This window comes from Rhinoraja longicauda, chromosome 22 (genome assembly GCF_053455715.1).
Source record: "Rhinoraja longicauda isolate Sanriku21f chromosome 22, sRhiLon1.1, whole genome shotgun sequence".
Taxonomy (NCBI): domain Eukaryota; kingdom Metazoa; phylum Chordata; class Chondrichthyes; order Rajiformes; family Arhynchobatidae; genus Rhinoraja; species Rhinoraja longicauda.
Genome location: NC_135974.1, coordinates 4,148,374 through 4,166,859, shown reverse-complemented (window position 1 = coordinate 4,166,859; position 18,486 = coordinate 4,148,374). Strand labels below are relative to the sequence as shown.

Here is an 18,486-nt window from a genome sequence, read left to right as displayed (position 1 = left end):
CCTCCTCCCCTCCCCTCCTTTTAAACTTTAAAATGTGAATAACTTAAAAAATATAACACCGATTTCAATAAAACTACTTGCATTATCACTAAAGTGACAATGGTGAGTAAGGTGGGCCTAAAATTGTCGCGCTATCGTGTACCGTTTCGGCTGAAGTTCAGTCACAAACAAGATAACAAACGAGAGTTTTAGTGTATAGATAATAAGCCTGTATTGTCATTGTACTTAGAGATACAACAAAATTAGGAGAGCTACTCCTGATCAGTGCAACCAAAACAAGTTAAAAACACATCCAATACGTCATTTAAATGCTTAAAGTAGTAAATGAATATATATTTATCACACCTAGATAGGATATTGCACTTGGGAGAATATTGCACTTTAAAATGTAATAAATACTTTAAAAGAAATTAAAAAAAGAAATATTTGCTGAGTGCTCTGTTTTTATAGTGGAATGGATGACAGCATTTCTCATGTCGTGTGAATATTTGAGGAATTTAGAGTTCTGATGACCCTGGGAAAGAAACTGTTCTTGAGTCTGTTTGTCCGGTTTTTGATGCACCTGCACCACCTACCAGAGGGCAGGACGTTGAACAGGAACTGTCCAGGATGGGAAGGGTCTTTGATTATTTTCCTGGCTCTGCAGAGGCACCGAGAGCTGGAGTTGAACTTCCAGGAGGGCAGGAGAAATCACAGAGGGCGAATCACAGATTTACATCGGTGAAACCAAGCGCAGACTCGGCGATCGCTTCGCTCAACACCTGCGCTCGGTCCGCATTGACCAACCTGATCTCCCGGTGGACGAGCACTTCAACTCCCCCTCCCATTCCCAGTCTGACCTTTCTGTCATGGGCCTCCTCCAGTGCCATAGTGAGGCCCACCGGAAATTGGAGGAACAGCACCTCATATTTCGCATGGGCCGCTTGCAGCCCAGCGGTATGAACATCGACTTCTCCAACTTTAGATAGTTCCTCTGTCCCTCTCTTCCCCTCCCCCTTCCCAGATCTCACTCTATCTTCCTGTCTCCACCTATATCCTTCCTTTGTCCCGCCCCCCTGACATCAGTCTGAAGAAGGGTCTCGACCCGAAACGTCACCAATTCCTTCTCTCCCGAGATGCTGCCTGACCTGCTGAGTTACTCCAGCATTTTATGAATAAACACCGAGAGCTGGAGATGTCTTCCAGGGAAGGCAGAGGGCAGCCGATGATTTTTTGGGCAGTTCTGATCGCTCTCTGCAGAGTTCTCCTGTCTGCTGCTGAGCAGCCGGCATACCACACTGTGATGCAATATGCCAGCACACTCTCGATGATGGAGCGGTAGAAAGCCACCAGCAGCTTCTCCTCTAGACTGTTTAGATTTAGAGATACAGCGCAGAAACAGGCCCTTCGGCCCACCGCGTCCGCGCCGCCCAGCGATCCCCGCACATTAACACTATCCTACACCCACTAGGGATAATTTTTACATTTGCCCAGCCAATTAACCTACAAACCTGTACGTCTTTGGAGTGTGGGAGGAAACTGAATATCTTGGAGAAAACCCACGCAGGTCACGGGGAGAACGTACAAACTCCGTACAGACGGCGCCCGTAGTCAGGATCGAACCCGAGTCTCCGGCGCTGCATTCGCTGTAAGGCAGCAACTCTACCGCTGCGACACCGTGTGGCCCATGCACTGTTCTTCTTTAGCACTCTCAGGAATTGCAATCGCTGCCGGGTCTTTTTTTACCACCGCTGAAGTGTTGGCAGACCAGGAGAGGTCCACCGCGATAAACTCAGGGGCTTCACTGAAGAAAATTATTGTCCTACAATGTAAAATATATTTTTAAAGTGATTAAAAGTATGTTGGTGTAATGGTAATATCCAATAGTCCGTAATTTATGCCAGTCTGGACCACCATTATACCAAGTGTGCGGGCTTATTGGAACTCTATACCGATCAGCCAAAACATTCTGACCACTGACAGGCGAAGTGAATAACATTGATTGTCTTGTTACAATGGCACCTGTCAAGGGGTGGGATATATTAGGCAGCAACTGAACAGTCAGTTCTTGAGGTTGATGTGTTGGATGCAGGAGAAATGGGCAGGAGTAAAGACCTGAGCGACTTTGATAAGGACCAAATTGTTATGGCCGGACGACTGGGTCGGAGCATCTCTGAAACGGCAAGGCTTGTGGGGTGCTCCCGGTCAGCAGTGGTGAGTACCTACTGACAGTGGTCCGAGGAGGGACAAACCACAAACCGGCGACAGGGTGTTGGGCGCCCAAGGCTCATCGATACGCGAGGGCAACGAAGGCTATCCCGTCTGGTCCGAACTGACAGAAGGTCGACTGTGGCACAAGTCACAGAAAATTTTAATGGTGGTCATGGGAGGAATGTGTCACAATACACAGTGCATCGCATCCTGTTGCGTATGGGGCTGCACACGGAGGACCATCAGCATATTAGGCAGGTGGTCATAATGTTTTGGCTGATCGGTGTTTCCCTCACTGTTGGGAATAGACAGAGTACATTTCTCCATGAAAGTAAAGGGAATATTTTAGTAATCCGTAAGCAAGCTGGTCTCTATCTCTGTTTATGATCCTAATGGACCAGAGAATCACAGAGTGTGCCTGCTTTGTCTGTAACTACACCACAGATAGTAATAGAAATAGCTTGTGTGGTCTCCTTGCAAGTTCACCAGTGTCACTTTTCAAAATATATACATTGTGTTTTTGTGGAGGATGGAACTGCAGATGCTGGTTTAAACTGAAAATAGACACAGAGTGCTGGACTAACTCAGTGGGCTGGGCAGCATCTATGGAGAGCTCTCCAGAGATGCTGTCTGTCCCGCTGAGTTACTCCAGCACTTTGTGTCTGTCATTGCGTTTTGGTGTCTACAGTTTAAACCAGCACCTGCAGTTCCTTCCCGCACATTGTGCTAATACTTTTCTGCAGGCATTAAAACTGTGGAAGCAGCCTGGGGTCGAGGGAGGCAGGGAACAACACTTCCGTACGGTAAAGAATGAAAAAAGGGACATGAGTGTGCTTTGGGTCGGATTGATTGATTGATTGATTGGGTCGGATGATTGAATTGTCTTGGCAATGAAGAAGGGTCTTGACCTGAAACACCACCCTTTCCTTCTCTCCTGAGATGCTGCCTGACCTGCTGAGTTACTCCAGCATTTTGTGAATATATACCTTCGATTTGTACCAGCATCTGCAGTTATTTTCTTATACTAAAGTTCCTCTGATGGAAACGTGGTCCAATTTCCAGGCTGTGCACGGGGATCAATGTCATTTGCTGCGCTCCTGATCCAACTGTGCAAGTATCTTGTATCTATGGTCATCACTTCGGAAGAGTCCACCAGGGTCTATACTGGAAGTACCCTACACCCACTAGGGACAATTTTGAACACTATCCTACACCCACAAGGGACAATTTTTACATTTTACCAAGCCTATTAACCTACAAACCTGTGTGTCTTTGGAGTGTGGGAGGAAACCGAAGATCTCGGAGAAAACCCACGCAGGTCACGGGGAGAACGTACAAACTCCGTATAGACGGCGCCCGTAGTCAGGATCGAACCCGGGTCTCCGGCGCTGCATTTGCTGTAAGGCAGCAACTCTACCACTGCGCCACTGTGCCCAGTGGCATTCACTGGAAAAATACTACGCGGCATTTCCGAATGACAACAGAGGACACAGGCAGAATGGTTATGACATCCACCTAATGTTTAGTTTAATCCGAAGATAGTCACAAAAACTTGGAGTAACTCAGCGGGTCTGACAGCATCTATAGCGAAAAGGAATGGGTGACATTTTGGGTCGAGACCCTTTAGACCAGAGAGCGGTGTGGTATGTCAGCTACACGAGAGATAACTGTATACGGACACATAAATCTCTCCAAAGAAGAATATTTATTGTCTCAGCTTTTGAATGAAATACCACTTTTTCAGCTTTCAGAATGCAATCACAGGGGAATAAAATTGAAATGACGAGAAGGAATGTGAAACTTGTGTGGAACCTTGGTCAGATCGGAGAGGCGGTACTGTTCTGCTTTCCACATTATAGGGAACTAGAAAACGTGCAAAATACTCTAGTTTGTGCAATACCGTTAGAACTAAGAGGTTATATATCACAGGAAAGAATGAACAGGCTGTGGTTCTCTTCGGGACTGTACAAGACTGAAGGGTGCCATGAATCAATGCAATACAGTTGTAAAACCAGGCATTGGTAAGCTAGAAAGTGGATTTGAATGTACGCTTGAAAGGAATAACTTAGAAACATAGAAACATAGAAAATAGGTGCAGGCGTAGGTCATTCAGCCCTTCGAGCCTGCACCGCCATTCAATATGATCATGGCTGATCATCCAACTCAGTATCCCGTACCTGCCTTCTCTCCATACCCCCTGATCCCTTTAGCCACAAGGGCCACATCTAACTCCCTCTTAAATATAGCCAATGAACTGGCCTCAACTATGTTCTGTGGCAGAGAATTCCACAGATTCACCACTCTCTGTGTGAAAAAAAACGTTCTCATCTCGGTCCTAAAAGACTTCCCCCTTATCCTTAAACTGTGCCCCCTTGTTCTGGACTCCCCCAACATCGGGAACAATCTTCCTGCATCTAGCCTGTCCAACCCCTTAAGAATTCTATAAGATCCCCCCACAATCCTCTAAATTCCAGCGAGTACAAGCCGAGTCTATCCAGTCTTTCTTCATATGAAAGTCCTGCCATCCCAGGAATCAATCTGGTGAACCTTCTCTGTACTCCCTCTATGGCAAGAATGTCTTTCCTCAGATTAGGAGATCAAAACTGTACACAATACTCCAGGTGTGGTCTCACCAATGCCCTGTACAACTGCAGCAGAACCTCCCAGCTCCTATACTCAAATCCCCTCGCTATGAATGCCAACATAGTTGAACTGCTATGTGCTTGTGATTAAATTAAAAGCCCATCCAAAACCTGAGACAGACAAGATGCACTTAACAGCCTCACTTTGCCTCACAATGTCCTTAATTTTGTTCAGTGATAGTCTTTCGTCAATGCATGTGCTTTCAGTGGGTTGACTTTCACCAGGGGCTGATTTTCATCAAGGTGCATGAAGAAGCCTGGGTGCATAGGGCAGCACGGTGGCGCAGCGGTAGAGTTGCTGCCTTACAGCGAATGCAGCGCTGGAGACTCGGGTTCGATCCTGAGTACGGGCGCCGTCTGTACGGAGTTTGTACGTTCTCCCCGTGACCTGTGTGGGTTTTCTCCGAGATCTTCGGTTTCCTCCCACACTCCAAAGACGTAGAGGTATGTAGGTTAATTGACTGGGTAAATGTAAAAAAATTGTCCCTAGTGTGTTAATGTGCGGGGATCGCTGGGCGACACGGACTTGGTGGGCCGAAGGGCCTGTTTCCGCGCTGTATCTATAAATCAAAAAAAAATCTAAATCAAGCCCAACTCCTTGTTCTGAACATTTTGTGTTTGTGATTGATTTTCAGTTTTGCCTTTGTGCTCCCTCCAACAACTGTGACAATGAGACCCAGTACCTAAAGGAAGGCCGATGTTGCTTCAAGTGTGGTCCTGGTGAGTACCTCTAATGTGCGGCACGATGGCGCAGCGGTAGAGTTGCCGCCTCACAGCGCCAGAGACCCGTGATCGATCCTGACTGCGGGTGCTGTCTGCATAGAGTTTGTACGTTCTCCCCGTGACCTGCGTGGGTTTTCCCCGGGAGCCTCCCACACTCCAAGGACGTACAGGTTTGTAGGTTGATTGGCTTTGCATAATTGTAAATTGTCCCCAGTATGTGTAGGGGAGTGTGCGGGAACACTGGACAGCACGGACTTGGTGGGCTGAAGGGCCTGTTTCTTTGCTGTATCTATAAAACTAAAATGAAAAAAATGTGAATTTTAACATAATGAGATTGGCAGGATAAACAAAACACAAACGAGAAAAGTAAGATTGGCTTAAGAACTGTGAGAAAGAAGGGTAGATTCAAATTTGGAACAAAGACCACTTCAAATATGAAATCAAAACAGGAAATGCCAAAAATGTTCCGTGGGTCTGTGGAGAGGGCAATAGAGGCAAAATATTTCAGTCAATGACCTTTCATCAGTACTGTGCAAAGTTAAAAGGCAAACAGGTTTAAGTTAGAGAGCAGGATAGAAGTGAATAGGACAAACTGAATGTAAGAAGATAAGGAGCAGAAGTAGGAGTAGGCCATTTGGCCCATCAGGCCTGCTCACCATTCACTGAGATCGTTCACCTCACTGTCATTATTCTGTGCAAACCCTGTCTCCTTTCATTCTCATAATATCTGACTTCTGTCTTGAATATACTCTGCAACTTCCAAACCCTCTGGAAAAGAGTTTCTCTACTCCTGCATTACATTTAACAGGTATAACAGGTATAACAGAGCTTTATTTGTCGTTCGGTACCGAAGTACCGAACGAAACTACATAGCAGTCATAGAAAAAAAAAAAAAAAAAGAACACAAGACACATAACCCCAACACAAACGTCCATCACAGTGACTCCAAACACCCCCTCACTGTGATGGAGGCAACAAAACTTCCCCTCTCTTCCCCACGCCCACGGACAGACAGCTCGTCCCCGACCGACCCGCACAGTCCCCGCACCGGGCGCTGAAACGTCTCGCGGCCGAACCGGGCGATGAAAGGCCCGCGACCAAGCCTTGCGCAGCTAAGTCCCGCAGCCGAGCCGCACCAGCGGTGAAAAGTCCCGCAGCCGAGTTGCACCGGGCGGTGTTAAGCCCCGCAGCCGAGCCGCACCGGGCGGTGTTAAGTCCCGCAGCCGAGTTGCACCGGGCGGTGTTAAGCCCCGCAGCCGAGCTGCACCGGGCGGTGTTAAGCGAGTTGCACCGGGCGGTGTTAAGCCCCGCAGCCGAGCTGCACCGGGCGATGTAAGTCCAGCGGCCAAGCCGCACCGGGATGTAAAGTCCAGCGGCCAAGCCGCACCGGGATGTAAAGTCCAGCGGCCGAGCCGCACCGGGGGATGTTAGGCCCCGCAGCCGAGCCGCACCCCGCGCCGTGAGGAAGAGAAAAGTTCCCCACACCCACCCACCCACCCCCACCCAGAACTGAATGCCTAACTTATTTTTCTGAGACTGTTATTTCTGGTGACAAGACATCTCAGCTAGAAGTATTAAATCTTCTTCCACTTGCCATCCCCGTATCAATTAGATCACTTCTCATCCTTCTCTCCCGAGATGCTGCCTGACCTGCTGAGTTACTCCAGCATTTTGTGAATAATATCTCATTCTTCTAAACTCGACACTGCGTCGGGCTTCTTTGCTAAATCTCTTCTCAAAGGATAGCCCACATGCTCTCTCCCTTTATGGGAACCCATCATTTTGTACCTTTGCTGCACTTCCTGTATCACACGAGCGGGTAGACCCTGGAGGAGTATATTTCTGGAACAGTCAGTACCGCAAATTCCCCGAACATAACCCCCCATTTCCCATTGAATCCCATGTGATAAGTGAAAGTGCCTTCTTTTAGGATGTTTTCCTCTCAATGGCAATGACTCCACGTGTGAACTATGGGGAAGGAAATTGTGAAATAGGGAGCTTGCCATGATTTATATTCAGTTCAGCCAAGAGAATGGGAACGTTATATTTCATAGAAACATAGAAAATAGGTGCAGGATGAGGCCATTTGATCCTTCGAGCCAGCACCGCCATTCATTGTGATCATGGCTGATCATCCACAATCAGTAACCTGTGCCCAACTTCTCCCCATATCCCTTGATTTCAATGTACATTTGCCGTGTCTCATTGTATTGAAACAAAATCAAATCAAGTCAACTTTATTTGTATAGCACATTTAAAAACAACCTACGTTGACCAAAGTGCTGTACATCAGTTCAGGTACTAAGAAACAAACATACAATGGCACACAAACATAACAGCACATACATAAACAGTTCACAGCGCCCCCTCAGAGGGCCTCAAACGCTAGGGAGTAGAAATAGGTTTTGAGCCTGGACTTAAAGGAGTCGATGGAAGGGCCAGTTCTGATGGGGAGAGGGATGCTGTTCCACAGTCTAGGAGCTGCAACCGCAAAAGCGCGGTCACCCCTGAGCTTAATCCTAGACCGCGGGATAGTCAGTAGCCCCAAGACGGCCGACCTGAGGGACCTGGAGATAGAGTGGTGGGTTAGAGGATTTTTGATATATGGGGGGGCAAGCCCGTTTAGGGCTTTGTATGTGAATAGGAGGAGCTTGAAGTTGATTCTGGACTGTACTGGGAGCCAGTGGAGAGGCCAGAATCTGGGTGATGTGGTCCCTTTTACGGGTACCCGTCAGGAGTCTCGCTGCGGCGTTTTGGACCAATTGCAGGCGGGACAGGGATGATTGGCTGATTCCAGCGTATAGGGAGTTGCAGTAGTCTAGGTGGGAGGAAATGAATGCGTGGATGATTTTTTCAATGTCGTCAAATTGGAGGAATGGAGGAATGTCGTCACATTGGAGAAACAAAGCAGATGTTCCTCTCTTTGAAGAGTGCGAAACTCAGCGAACCATCTGTACAGTAATCTTCAGACAAGGAATTCACTGGATTGGTTCAATTTAATATGTTATGTTTAGTTTAGTGATACAGCGCGGAAACGGAAATTCTCATCAAAAGCCTCAATCAACAATTTCATGAAAGCTAAAACAATGCAACTACAGTATTTCAAATATTTAAGGTAAGCAGATTGTACAATTCACAGGGAGTCGAAAATGAATGTAGGCAGAAGGGAAAGTGTTGTTGTTTTAATTAGAAAGTACCATAGAAGGGATTGCCTTGTCAGTCTCCAAAGGAAATCTCTTTTGACCTCTTGTCATGAACTGGCAGCTCCAATATTTACAGACAATGGGGTTGGTTTGATTACTGCTGGAAAGTTACAACTACAGGCAACCCCTACATTATGGCAGTTGCCCACGTTTGACACATATCCCAACAAACTTTTCCTCTCCAAGTACCTGTCCAAATATCTTTTAAATGCTGTTATTGCATCTGCTTCAATAGCTTCCTTTGACAGGTCATTCTATGTACGTATCACCCTATGTGTGAGAAAAAAACCCTCCTCAGGTTCCTATTACCTCTTTCCCCTCTGGTTTAGTTTAGAGATACAGCGCGGAAACTGGCCCACCGGGTCCGCGCCGACCAGTGATCCCCGCACATTAACACTATCCTACACACACTGGGGACAATTTTTTAAAACATTTACCAAGCCAATTAACCTACAAACCTGTACGTCTTTGGAGTGTGGGAGGACTCCGAAGATCTCGGAGAAAACCCACGCAGGTCACGGGGAGAACGTACAAACTCCGTACAGACAGCACCCGTAGTCGGGATGGAACCCGGGTCTCCGGCGCTGTATTCACTGTAAGGCAGCAACTCTGCCGCTGCGCCACTGTGCATTCCTCTCACCTTCACTTTCCCATCACCACTGTCTCAATAATAGACCCTACATTTTTCTTGCTATTGATCTCGGGTCAATGGTCTGTGCTATTCATTTTCTCCCCCTCTGCTTCCTTAAATGATGGAGTTATCTCTGCTGGATCTGGGTGAAGATTTAAGGTGTATAAGGCTTTGGCCCAATGCTGGTGAATGGGATTAGTTGAGGTGGATACTGGGTGGTTAGCATGGACAGGGTGGGCTGAATGGCCTTGTGTGTGCTGGATATCTCTAAGAAATAACAATCAATGCCATGAGGAGAATTGTGATCCCTTCTCCGATCTCTCCCCCAAAACTGGTACCATTCCAGGGAGTTTGTTTTCTATGGTAGATACAAAACACTGGAGTAACTCAGCAGGACAGGCAGCATCTCTGGAGAGAAGGAATGGGTGACATTTCGGGTTGAGACTGAAGAAGGTTCTCGACCTGATATGTCACCCATTCCTTCTCTCCAGAGATGCTGCCTGCCACTGCTGAGTTACTCCAGCATTTTGTGTCTATGTCCGGTGTAAACCAGCATCTGCAGTTCCTTCCTACACAGTTTTTGTTTTCTATACTGCACAAGTCATGAGTCTCGACCCGAAACGTCACCCATTCCTTCTCTCCTGAGATGCTGCCTGACCTGCTGAGTTACTCCAGCATTTTGTGAATAAATACCTCTGAATTATCTTAAAGTATGGTGCCTGGAATTACACACAGGATACTTGGGGCCTCAAGTATATTCTGTTAAGATTTACCATATCTTCCTTGCTATTCGCTGCTCTGATAATACAGCCAGACCTCTCGCCTGTCATCTACGTATATTATGATAGGAACTATAGCTTCATCTGTGCACAGAGCAGCAAAAGGCTGGCCATCTGTTCCTTCAAGCCCTTTAAATTTCTGCCATTTACTGCATATTGATTGCGAACTATCTAGTCAAAGAAAAGACTTTGGTCGGCGCGGTGGCACAGCGATAGAGTTGCTGCCTTACAGGGCTTACAGCGCCAGAGAGCTGGGTTCGATCCTGACTACAGGTGCTGTCTGTACGGAGTCCGTACGTTCTCCCCGTGACCTGCGTAGGTTTTCTCCGAGATCCCACTCGTATGCATCACTGCAAAGTAGGAGTGAGGTGTAAAGACTTGAGCTGGTTGCACTTCCCAAATTTATGTTTCTTTCTCATGAACTGTACACGTCTGAGGACGAGGCCTGTGTTTGTATGAGGTAGAAAACATTTTCCATTTGGGGAAGTGGGTGTCAATATTCAAAACTGAAGCCAGCTCAGGTTGATTTTCGGAACCAGGATTAAGCTTGTTTTAACCTAGTAAACTGTGCGAATAGTGGATGTTGCCCCCTGTCAATGGGGCACGCAGAGAGAGGTCAATCACAAGACTCTGCCGAAATGTCGATGTTATGAAGGCTGTGGGCAGCGCAATGTTAACCTCTGCTGCAGTGGGCCAGTCAGTAAACTGCTCCTCCCACACCGGGCCTTCCTGTCGGCTGCTACATGGGACATCGTTCTCCCTCTTGGCAGCTCCCGGGGTCTCCAACCTCCCCCTCGTCACCCACCCGTCAATGCTTTAAGAGCAGCTATAAAGGTTTCTTGTACCTTGTAGTCATCACCTCCGAAGAGTCCACCAGGGACTGCACTGGAGGTTGACGAGAGTGGGTCTGGTCCAGCTGGGGCTTTGCCGTCCGTGGGCCTGGATGGAGGTCTTGAAGGTTGCGTAGGTGGGCATGTCAACAGAGGATTGTGGGAGAGGGCGTTCCAGAGGGAAATTGCTTCAGGGTAAAAAGACTGGATGTCGGGAGTAGATGTGTGTTGTGGAACTCTAAGGTGCTTGTTGTGGCTTCTTCTGGATCTTGTTGTATTCTCTTTGACGTGTAAGTCAGCATGGCGGTCGATGTCCTTGTTGATTTTAAAACGAAACAAGATAGTGAGGGCAAGTGTGGGTTCCTTGCAAACGAAGATGGGATAATTTAATTTTAATGGGGAATGTGAAAATGGCTGAGGACTTTAACAAAAAAACCCCAAAGAATTTCACTGCGCCCAGCTAGGTACAAGTGAGAATATAGTACGGTCATCATAAAGTGTCATGGACATCGATCAGACCTGCCTTTATCTACAGCAGACCCATGAACCATGTCAATCTTGTCCTTGAATTGGAGCAATGAGCACACAGAGATGTGAAATAGGCCCCAACCCAAAACATCATACAGCGTAAAGCTTTTAATTGCCAACTATCTCGTCAAAGAAAAGACTTTGGGCGGCACGGTGGCACAGCGGTAGAGACGATGCCTTACAGGGCTTACAGTGCCAGAGACCCGAGTTCGATCCTGACTACGGCTGCTGTCTTTACGGAGTTAGTATGTTCTCCCCGTGACCGCGTGGGTTTTCTCCAAGATCTGTCACCAGCTATTAGTGTTGCATTCAGCAGCCTGGGAGGCTGGTTGTTGGGACCTGCGATTTGTATTGGAGATACATTGAATGACTGTGACTGCTTATGTCAGGCCACTGGATTTTGCACAGCAGTGCACCTGGTATCCCAGGGTTTGACTTCTGACATTGATTGCCACTGTGGTGTCCCCTCCCACTGCCCTGTGAGGATCAAGGACCCTCACAGGCATCACTCCCAACATCTCCTGGGTCTGAGTTCCGGGGAGTCCCAATGCACCTCCCCTTTAACAGATGAAGGCTGGTTTTAAACTGTGCGTGGTCTTAAACTGGGCTCCCTTCTGATGAATGGAACCACTCACGACATGGTGACTCGTGCATCTCATATCTTGCTTGGGCAGCTTACAACCCAGTGGTATGACTATTGATTTCTCGAACTTCAAGTAATCCCTGTATTCTCTCTCTTCTCTCTTCTCTCTTCTCTCCTCTCTCCTCTCTCTCTCTCTCTCTCTCTCTCTCTCTCTCTCTCTCTCTCTCTCTCTCTCTCTCTCTCTCTCTCTCTCTCTCTCTCTCTCTCTCTCTCTCTCTCTCTCTCTCTCTCTCTCTCTCTCTTCTTCTCTCTTCTTCTCTCTTCTTCTCTCTCTTCTCTCTCTTCTCTCTCTTCTCTCTCTTCTTCTCTCTCTTCTCTCTCTTCTCTCTCTTCTCTCTCTTCTCTCTCTTCTCTCTCTTCTCTCTCTTCTCTCTCTTCTCTCTCTTCTCTCTCTCTCTCTCCTCATTCTCACCTAACAAACAGCTAACACATAAAGTTTCTTTTATCATCATCACTTTTTTGCATATCATTCATTCATTAGTTCTGTATCTCTCTACATCACCGTCTGTATCTCTCGTCTCCCTTTGCCCTGACTCTCAGTCTGAAGAAGGGTCTCGACTGGAAACGTCACCTATTCCTTTTCTCCAGAGCTGCTGTCTGACCCACTGAGATACTCCAGCTTTTTGTGTCTATCTATGGTGCCTGGTTTTGTCTGTTGACATTTTGTTTGTAAATCAGCATCTGCAGTTCCGTGTACCTACAGCATGGTATTCACTGTGAGTATCTCGTGAAGAAGGTAAGCTTCACCTAGTACGCTGAAGATAGACACTAAAATCTGGAGTAACTCAGCGGGACAGGCAGCATCCCTGGAGCAAAGGAATGGGTGGCGTTTCGGGTCAGGACCCTTATTTAGACCAAAGGGACTAGAGGAGCAAGATAGACCACTCGACCCTAAAAACCGTAGTACGTCATGGCACCATTTTAGTAGGCAGAAACTTGCAGAAACATTTTAAAAGAAAAATAACAAAAATCGGTGAATTGATAGATGAGATATATTCTGCATTTTAATGGTATCATCACACATACTGTTCCCCCACAACACTGATTACACTGCGAGAGGCATAGCGAACGGCGGGTTTTGCTTACTAAAATGGCAGACGTTATGCTCCTTTGCGTACTACACTTCAGTATAGGCGATTTCAATAGACAATAGATGCAGGAGGAGGCCATTCAATTTGATCATGGCTGATCATTCTCAATCAGTACCCCGTTCCTGCCTTCTCCCCATACCCCCTGACTCCGCTATCCTTACGAGCTCTATCTAGCTCTCTCTTGAATGCACTCAGAGAACTGGCCTGAAAAAGGGTCTCAACCCGAAACGTCACCCATTCCTTCTCTCCAGAGATGCTGCCTGTTCCGCTGAGTTACTCCAGCTTTTTGTGTCCATCTTCGGTTTAAACCAGCGCCTGCAGTTAATTTCCTACAGTTCCATGAGGCTGATGTGTTGCCTGCTAGTAGTTCATGGGCACGGGATAATTTGCTGCGATATTCAATGTGCAGCTCCCTTCATTCTCACAGCGCTATCACCCTTATCCTGCTGTTCTGAGGCTTTCATCTTCTGGTGCAATGCGGGAAGAGCTCAAATGGGTTTGATATTTTTCAGGCTCGTACATGGTGCGTGAATGTAGTGGAACGGAATACTCAGCTTGTCAGCCTTGTACAACAGGGTTTTACCAGCGCGAGTGGACCAAAGGCACACACTGCAACAGACACTCGGCTTGTGATTCAGGCAAGTGCTTTTCACTTCTATTAATCGTTGTATTTAATAACTCCCCAATCCTGCCAATGTGGTATTTGTACATTATCTTCAGCATCTGTTTGGCTTTCTTAATGTTTTAATGTTTTATGCTTTATTCTTAATTGTTTACTGTACGTTCATGTTGTTACTTGCGAGCGGAGCACCAAGGCACATCCCCTGGTATCACATAATGCTGGAGTAACTCAGCGGGTCAGGCAGCATCTCAGCAGAGAAGGAATGGGTGATGTTGCGGGTCGAGACCCTTCTTCAGACTGAGTCTGAAGAAGGGTCTCGACCCGAAGCGTCACCCATTCCTTCTCTCCTGAGCTGCTGCCTGACCCGCTGAGTTACTCCAGCATTTTGTGATACCTTCGATTCGAACCACCATCTGCAGTTATTTTCCGAAGGCCCATCCTTGTATGTGTACATACTTGGCCAATAAACTTATTCAATTCATACAATTCAATTCATTCTTTGTATCCACCTAGTCTGATATGTTTAACTTGCCCGAACATAGTCTTTTGTCCCATCTTCTACACAGTGTGTTGAGGTGCAACTGATAACACCGGTGAGTTTGTGTTATAAAGTCCATGCGTCCAAGAGCTCCTTCAAAGATCTAAGTTTAGTCTAATTTAGTTTTGAGATACATCACGGGAACAGGCGCTTCGGCCCACCAAGTCCACATCGACCAGCGATCCCCGCACATTAACACAATCCTACATACACTAGGGACAATTTACATTTATGCCAAGCCAATTAACTTACAAACCTACACGTCTTTAGAGTGTGGGAGGAGAGCAGAGATCCTGGAGAAAACCCACGGGGCAAACGTACAAACTCTGTACAGACAAGCACCTGTAGTCAGGATCAAACTCGGTGCTGTAAGGCAGCAACTCTACCACCATGCCACCACTAAGCCTGGACAGCCAGGCTGTCTGTCACTGTTGCCACACTGAGGAAGTGTTTGTGGAGCAGCCTTAGGTTAGATAGAGACAGATGTTAAAGACAGGAAAGCATTTCAATAGAGCAAAGAAGGAATGTAGTGGAACGGAATACTCAGCTTGTCAGCCTTGTGCAAGAGGGAAAATCCTAGGGAATATCCCGGCACCCTGACTAATAGTCACTCCTCAGTCAATATTGTTGATGTAGATTATCTGGTCACCATCACTTCGATGCACCTTGAATGGCGGTGGAATATGTGGATACCAGGATTTGGTTCAGATGAAATGAGGCCCTATAAAGAGGCCTGCACAACTGAAGCTCATAAACAGAGAATAACACTAATACGCAAAACTACCAAAGAGTAAAGCTTTGATGAAGAGATCATGTCTGCAACAAAGTTCTGAACATCGCGTCATATTCTCAGGCTGAACCTCGAGTTCTTCAGAGGAACCTGTAATGGCTAATGGTGTGAAAATGAACTCATGACATAACTTTGTACTCGTACTAACACACTGCAGCAACATGTTTGGTGCTTGATTCTCCTTGGTGAATACGATCTTTAAGGACTTGTACAAAGTGAATGGTGTGTGTGTGCGTGAAACTGTGCCGTTTCTTTGTTGATTAATGGTAGTGTGATCTATTGGGACTTGGTGGAGTGTTAAGTAGTTGGTTTTCATATCTTTGTATGAAGGTAATGTTGACCATTTTTGCCAATAAAATATTAACATCACTTTGATGCATTGGGAGCTTGCAGAAAGCAGGACGGAAGAGTGGTCCATATTAAGGCATTAGCCTACATCTCTGAAGGTTTACCACCCCAAATGCAGCTTCAATTAGCGTTCTTTCAAAGTACTTAACTGGCTTTAAAGCAAATGGATACCTCCTGAGATAATCACAGACTCACACAGCACAGAAACAAACCCGCCGGCCCCCTGATGGTGTGTCAAATCATCATGTACCCCATCTATATTAATCCTATTTACCAACACTTGGTCCGTGGCATATGGTGCCTTGGCAATCCAAGTACTTCTCTCGATACCTCTCCAATTTTGTGAAACAAATGAAAGTGCTTTTTAAAGCACCTTTTCAAAATATTTTCGGTGAGGAGGGATATGGACCAAATGTGGGAAAATGGGACTAACTTGGATGGGACATCTTGGTTGCCATGGACAAATTGGGCTGGTGCGCTTGTTTCCGTACTGAATGACTTTTTGATTCTATGAAATCTTTGGCCACTGCTTTCAACTTCAGGGACTCAATGGAGGTCATGGTGTAGTTGTATAAGACGTTGGTAAGGCCGCATTTGGAGTGTTGTGTTCAGTTCTGGGCACCGTGTTACAGGAAAGATGTTGTTAAGCTGGAGAGGGTACAGAGAAGATTTACGAGGATGTTGCCAAGACTAGAGGGTGTGAGCTGTAGGGGGAGGTTGAGTAGGCTGGGACTCTATTCCTTGGAGCACAGGAGGATGAGGGGTGATCTTATAGAGATGGATAAAGTCATGAAAAGAATAGATCGGGTAGGTGCACAGAGCCTCTTGCCCAGAGTAGGTGAATCGAGGACCAGAGGACACAGGTTCAAGGTGAAGGGGAAAAGATTTAATCGGAATCTAAGGTGTAACTTTTTCACACAAAGGGTGGTGGATGTATGGAACAAGCTGCCAGAGGAGGTAGTTGAGGCTGAGACTATCCCAACATTTAAGAAACAGTTAGACAGGTACATGGATAGGACAGGTTTGGAGGTAGGACTGGTGTAGCTGGGATATGTTGGCCGGTGTGAGCAAGTTGGGCCGAAGGGCCCGTTTCCACGCTGTATCTCCCTATGACTCTATAACTGTTAATAACATTTGGCAGTATTCATGCCTATATTATGACTAACTTACAAAGCTTGCAGTGAGGTCAACAATTATTTGTGTGATATCTGCAAGTCTCACGCTGGTTTAAAATAATAGGCAGAATTCCCCAGTTAAAGTCTCCAGAACACAGTGTAATTATATCCTTTCACACTTGAGAAGGCGGCTACAGTTTGGTTATAATGTCACAGTGCGCGATTAAAAACAGTAACTTGCATTTGTTTTAACCATTGGTAGCCTAATTACATGCCTGGAAGGATACGGGCCAAATGCAGGCAGGTGGGACTAGTGTAGCTGTGACATGTTGGCTGGTGTGGACAAGTTGGGCCGAAGGGTCTGTTTCCACTCTGTATCACTCTTTGACTCAATGCAAGTATGTTTTCATGCTAAAGTTATCAGTATTTGTTTTGTCTATAATTGTTTTGTTCCAAATATAAATGCCCTTGATATATCTCAGAGCAAAACACAGAGCAGAACGTTTAATGAATGTGGAGAAAGGGCGGTGTTACTGCGCAGATCAGTAAGGCTTTAAGGCATGACAAATAGAAAAACACAGCATTATTTTGATGTCTGCGTTTAACGGCGATTTACACGGAGGTTTGACGTGATTCCAACCCTGCTCATGCTTTGCCAAGTGACCACCTCTGGTGTACGAAGAGTTACACAGTTGTACGGCATGGAAACAGGCCCTTTGGCCCAACTCATTCACGCCAATCGAGTTGTATACTCGAGCTAGTCTCATTTGCCTGCTTTTGGCTCATGTCCCTGTAAATCTTGGATGGACACAAAAGGCCGGGGGAACTCAGCGGGTCAGGCAGTATCTCTGGAGAAAAGGAACAGGTGATGTTTAGGGTTGAGATCCTTTAGGTGACGTTTCGGGTTGAGAACTTACTTCAGACTTTTGAAGAAGGGTCTCGACCCAAAACACCACCTATTCTTTTTCTCCAGAGATGCTGTCTGACCCGCTGAGTTACTCCGGCATTTTGTGTCTATCTTCAGTTTAAACCAGCATCAGCAGTTTCTTCCTCCCTGTAAATCTTTCCTTTCAATTTACTTGTCCGAGTATTTTCAAAACATTGTAGTTTAGTTTAGTTTAGTTTATTTTAGAGGTACAGTGAAGAGCTTTTTTGTTGCTTGCGATCCAGACAGCAGCAAACATTGAAACATTGAAAATAGGTGCAGGAGGAGGCCATTTGGCCCTTCGAGGCAGCACCGCCATTCATTGTGATAGTGGCTGATCATCCACAATCAGTAACCTGTGCCCAACTTCTCACCATATCCCCTGTTTCCACTAGCCCCCAGAGCTCTATCTAACTCTCTCTTAAATTCTTCCAGTGACTTCCGTGGCAGAGAATTCCACAAATTCACAACTCTCTGGGTGAAAAAGTTCCTTCTCACCTCAATTTTAAATAGCCTCCCCTTTATTCTAAGACTGTGGCCCCTGGTTCTGGACTCCCCCAATATTGGGACCATCTTTCCTGCATCTAGACTATACATGATTACAGTCAAGCTGTCCACAGTGTACAGATTCAGGATACTAGCCTCTATCACTTCTTTTGGCCCCTGTTTCCACATTCCGATCACCCTCTGTATTAAAAAGTTGACCTCAGGTGGCCTTTAAATGTTTCCCCTCTTACATTAAACCTGTGCCCTTCAGTTTAAGACTCTCCCACACTGGGACAAAGATTGTGACTGTACACTTTATCTATTAATCCATTGTTGAGGCAGTGATAACAGAAAGCATGATTAGGCAAAGCCAACAGTCTTTCACAAAAGATATTTAATATT

General features: G+C 46.3%; 1 protein-coding gene across 2 annotated transcripts in view; it reads left to right on the top strand.

Moving 5' to 3' along the window:
• The window catches only part of LOC144604614 (tumor necrosis factor receptor superfamily member 5-like), a 78,939-nt gene that overhangs the window by 28,060 nt on the left and 32,393 nt on the right, over positions 1–18,486 (top strand). For both annotated transcript variants that reach the window (XM_078419231.1, XM_078419232.1), the window contains exons 2-3: positions 5,468–5,552; positions 13,773–13,898. In XM_078419231.1, coding sequence (XP_078275357.1) covers positions 5,468–5,552; positions 13,773–13,898 — 211 coding nt within the window. The remainder of the gene's footprint in view (positions 1–5,467; positions 5,553–13,772; positions 13,899–18,486) is intronic.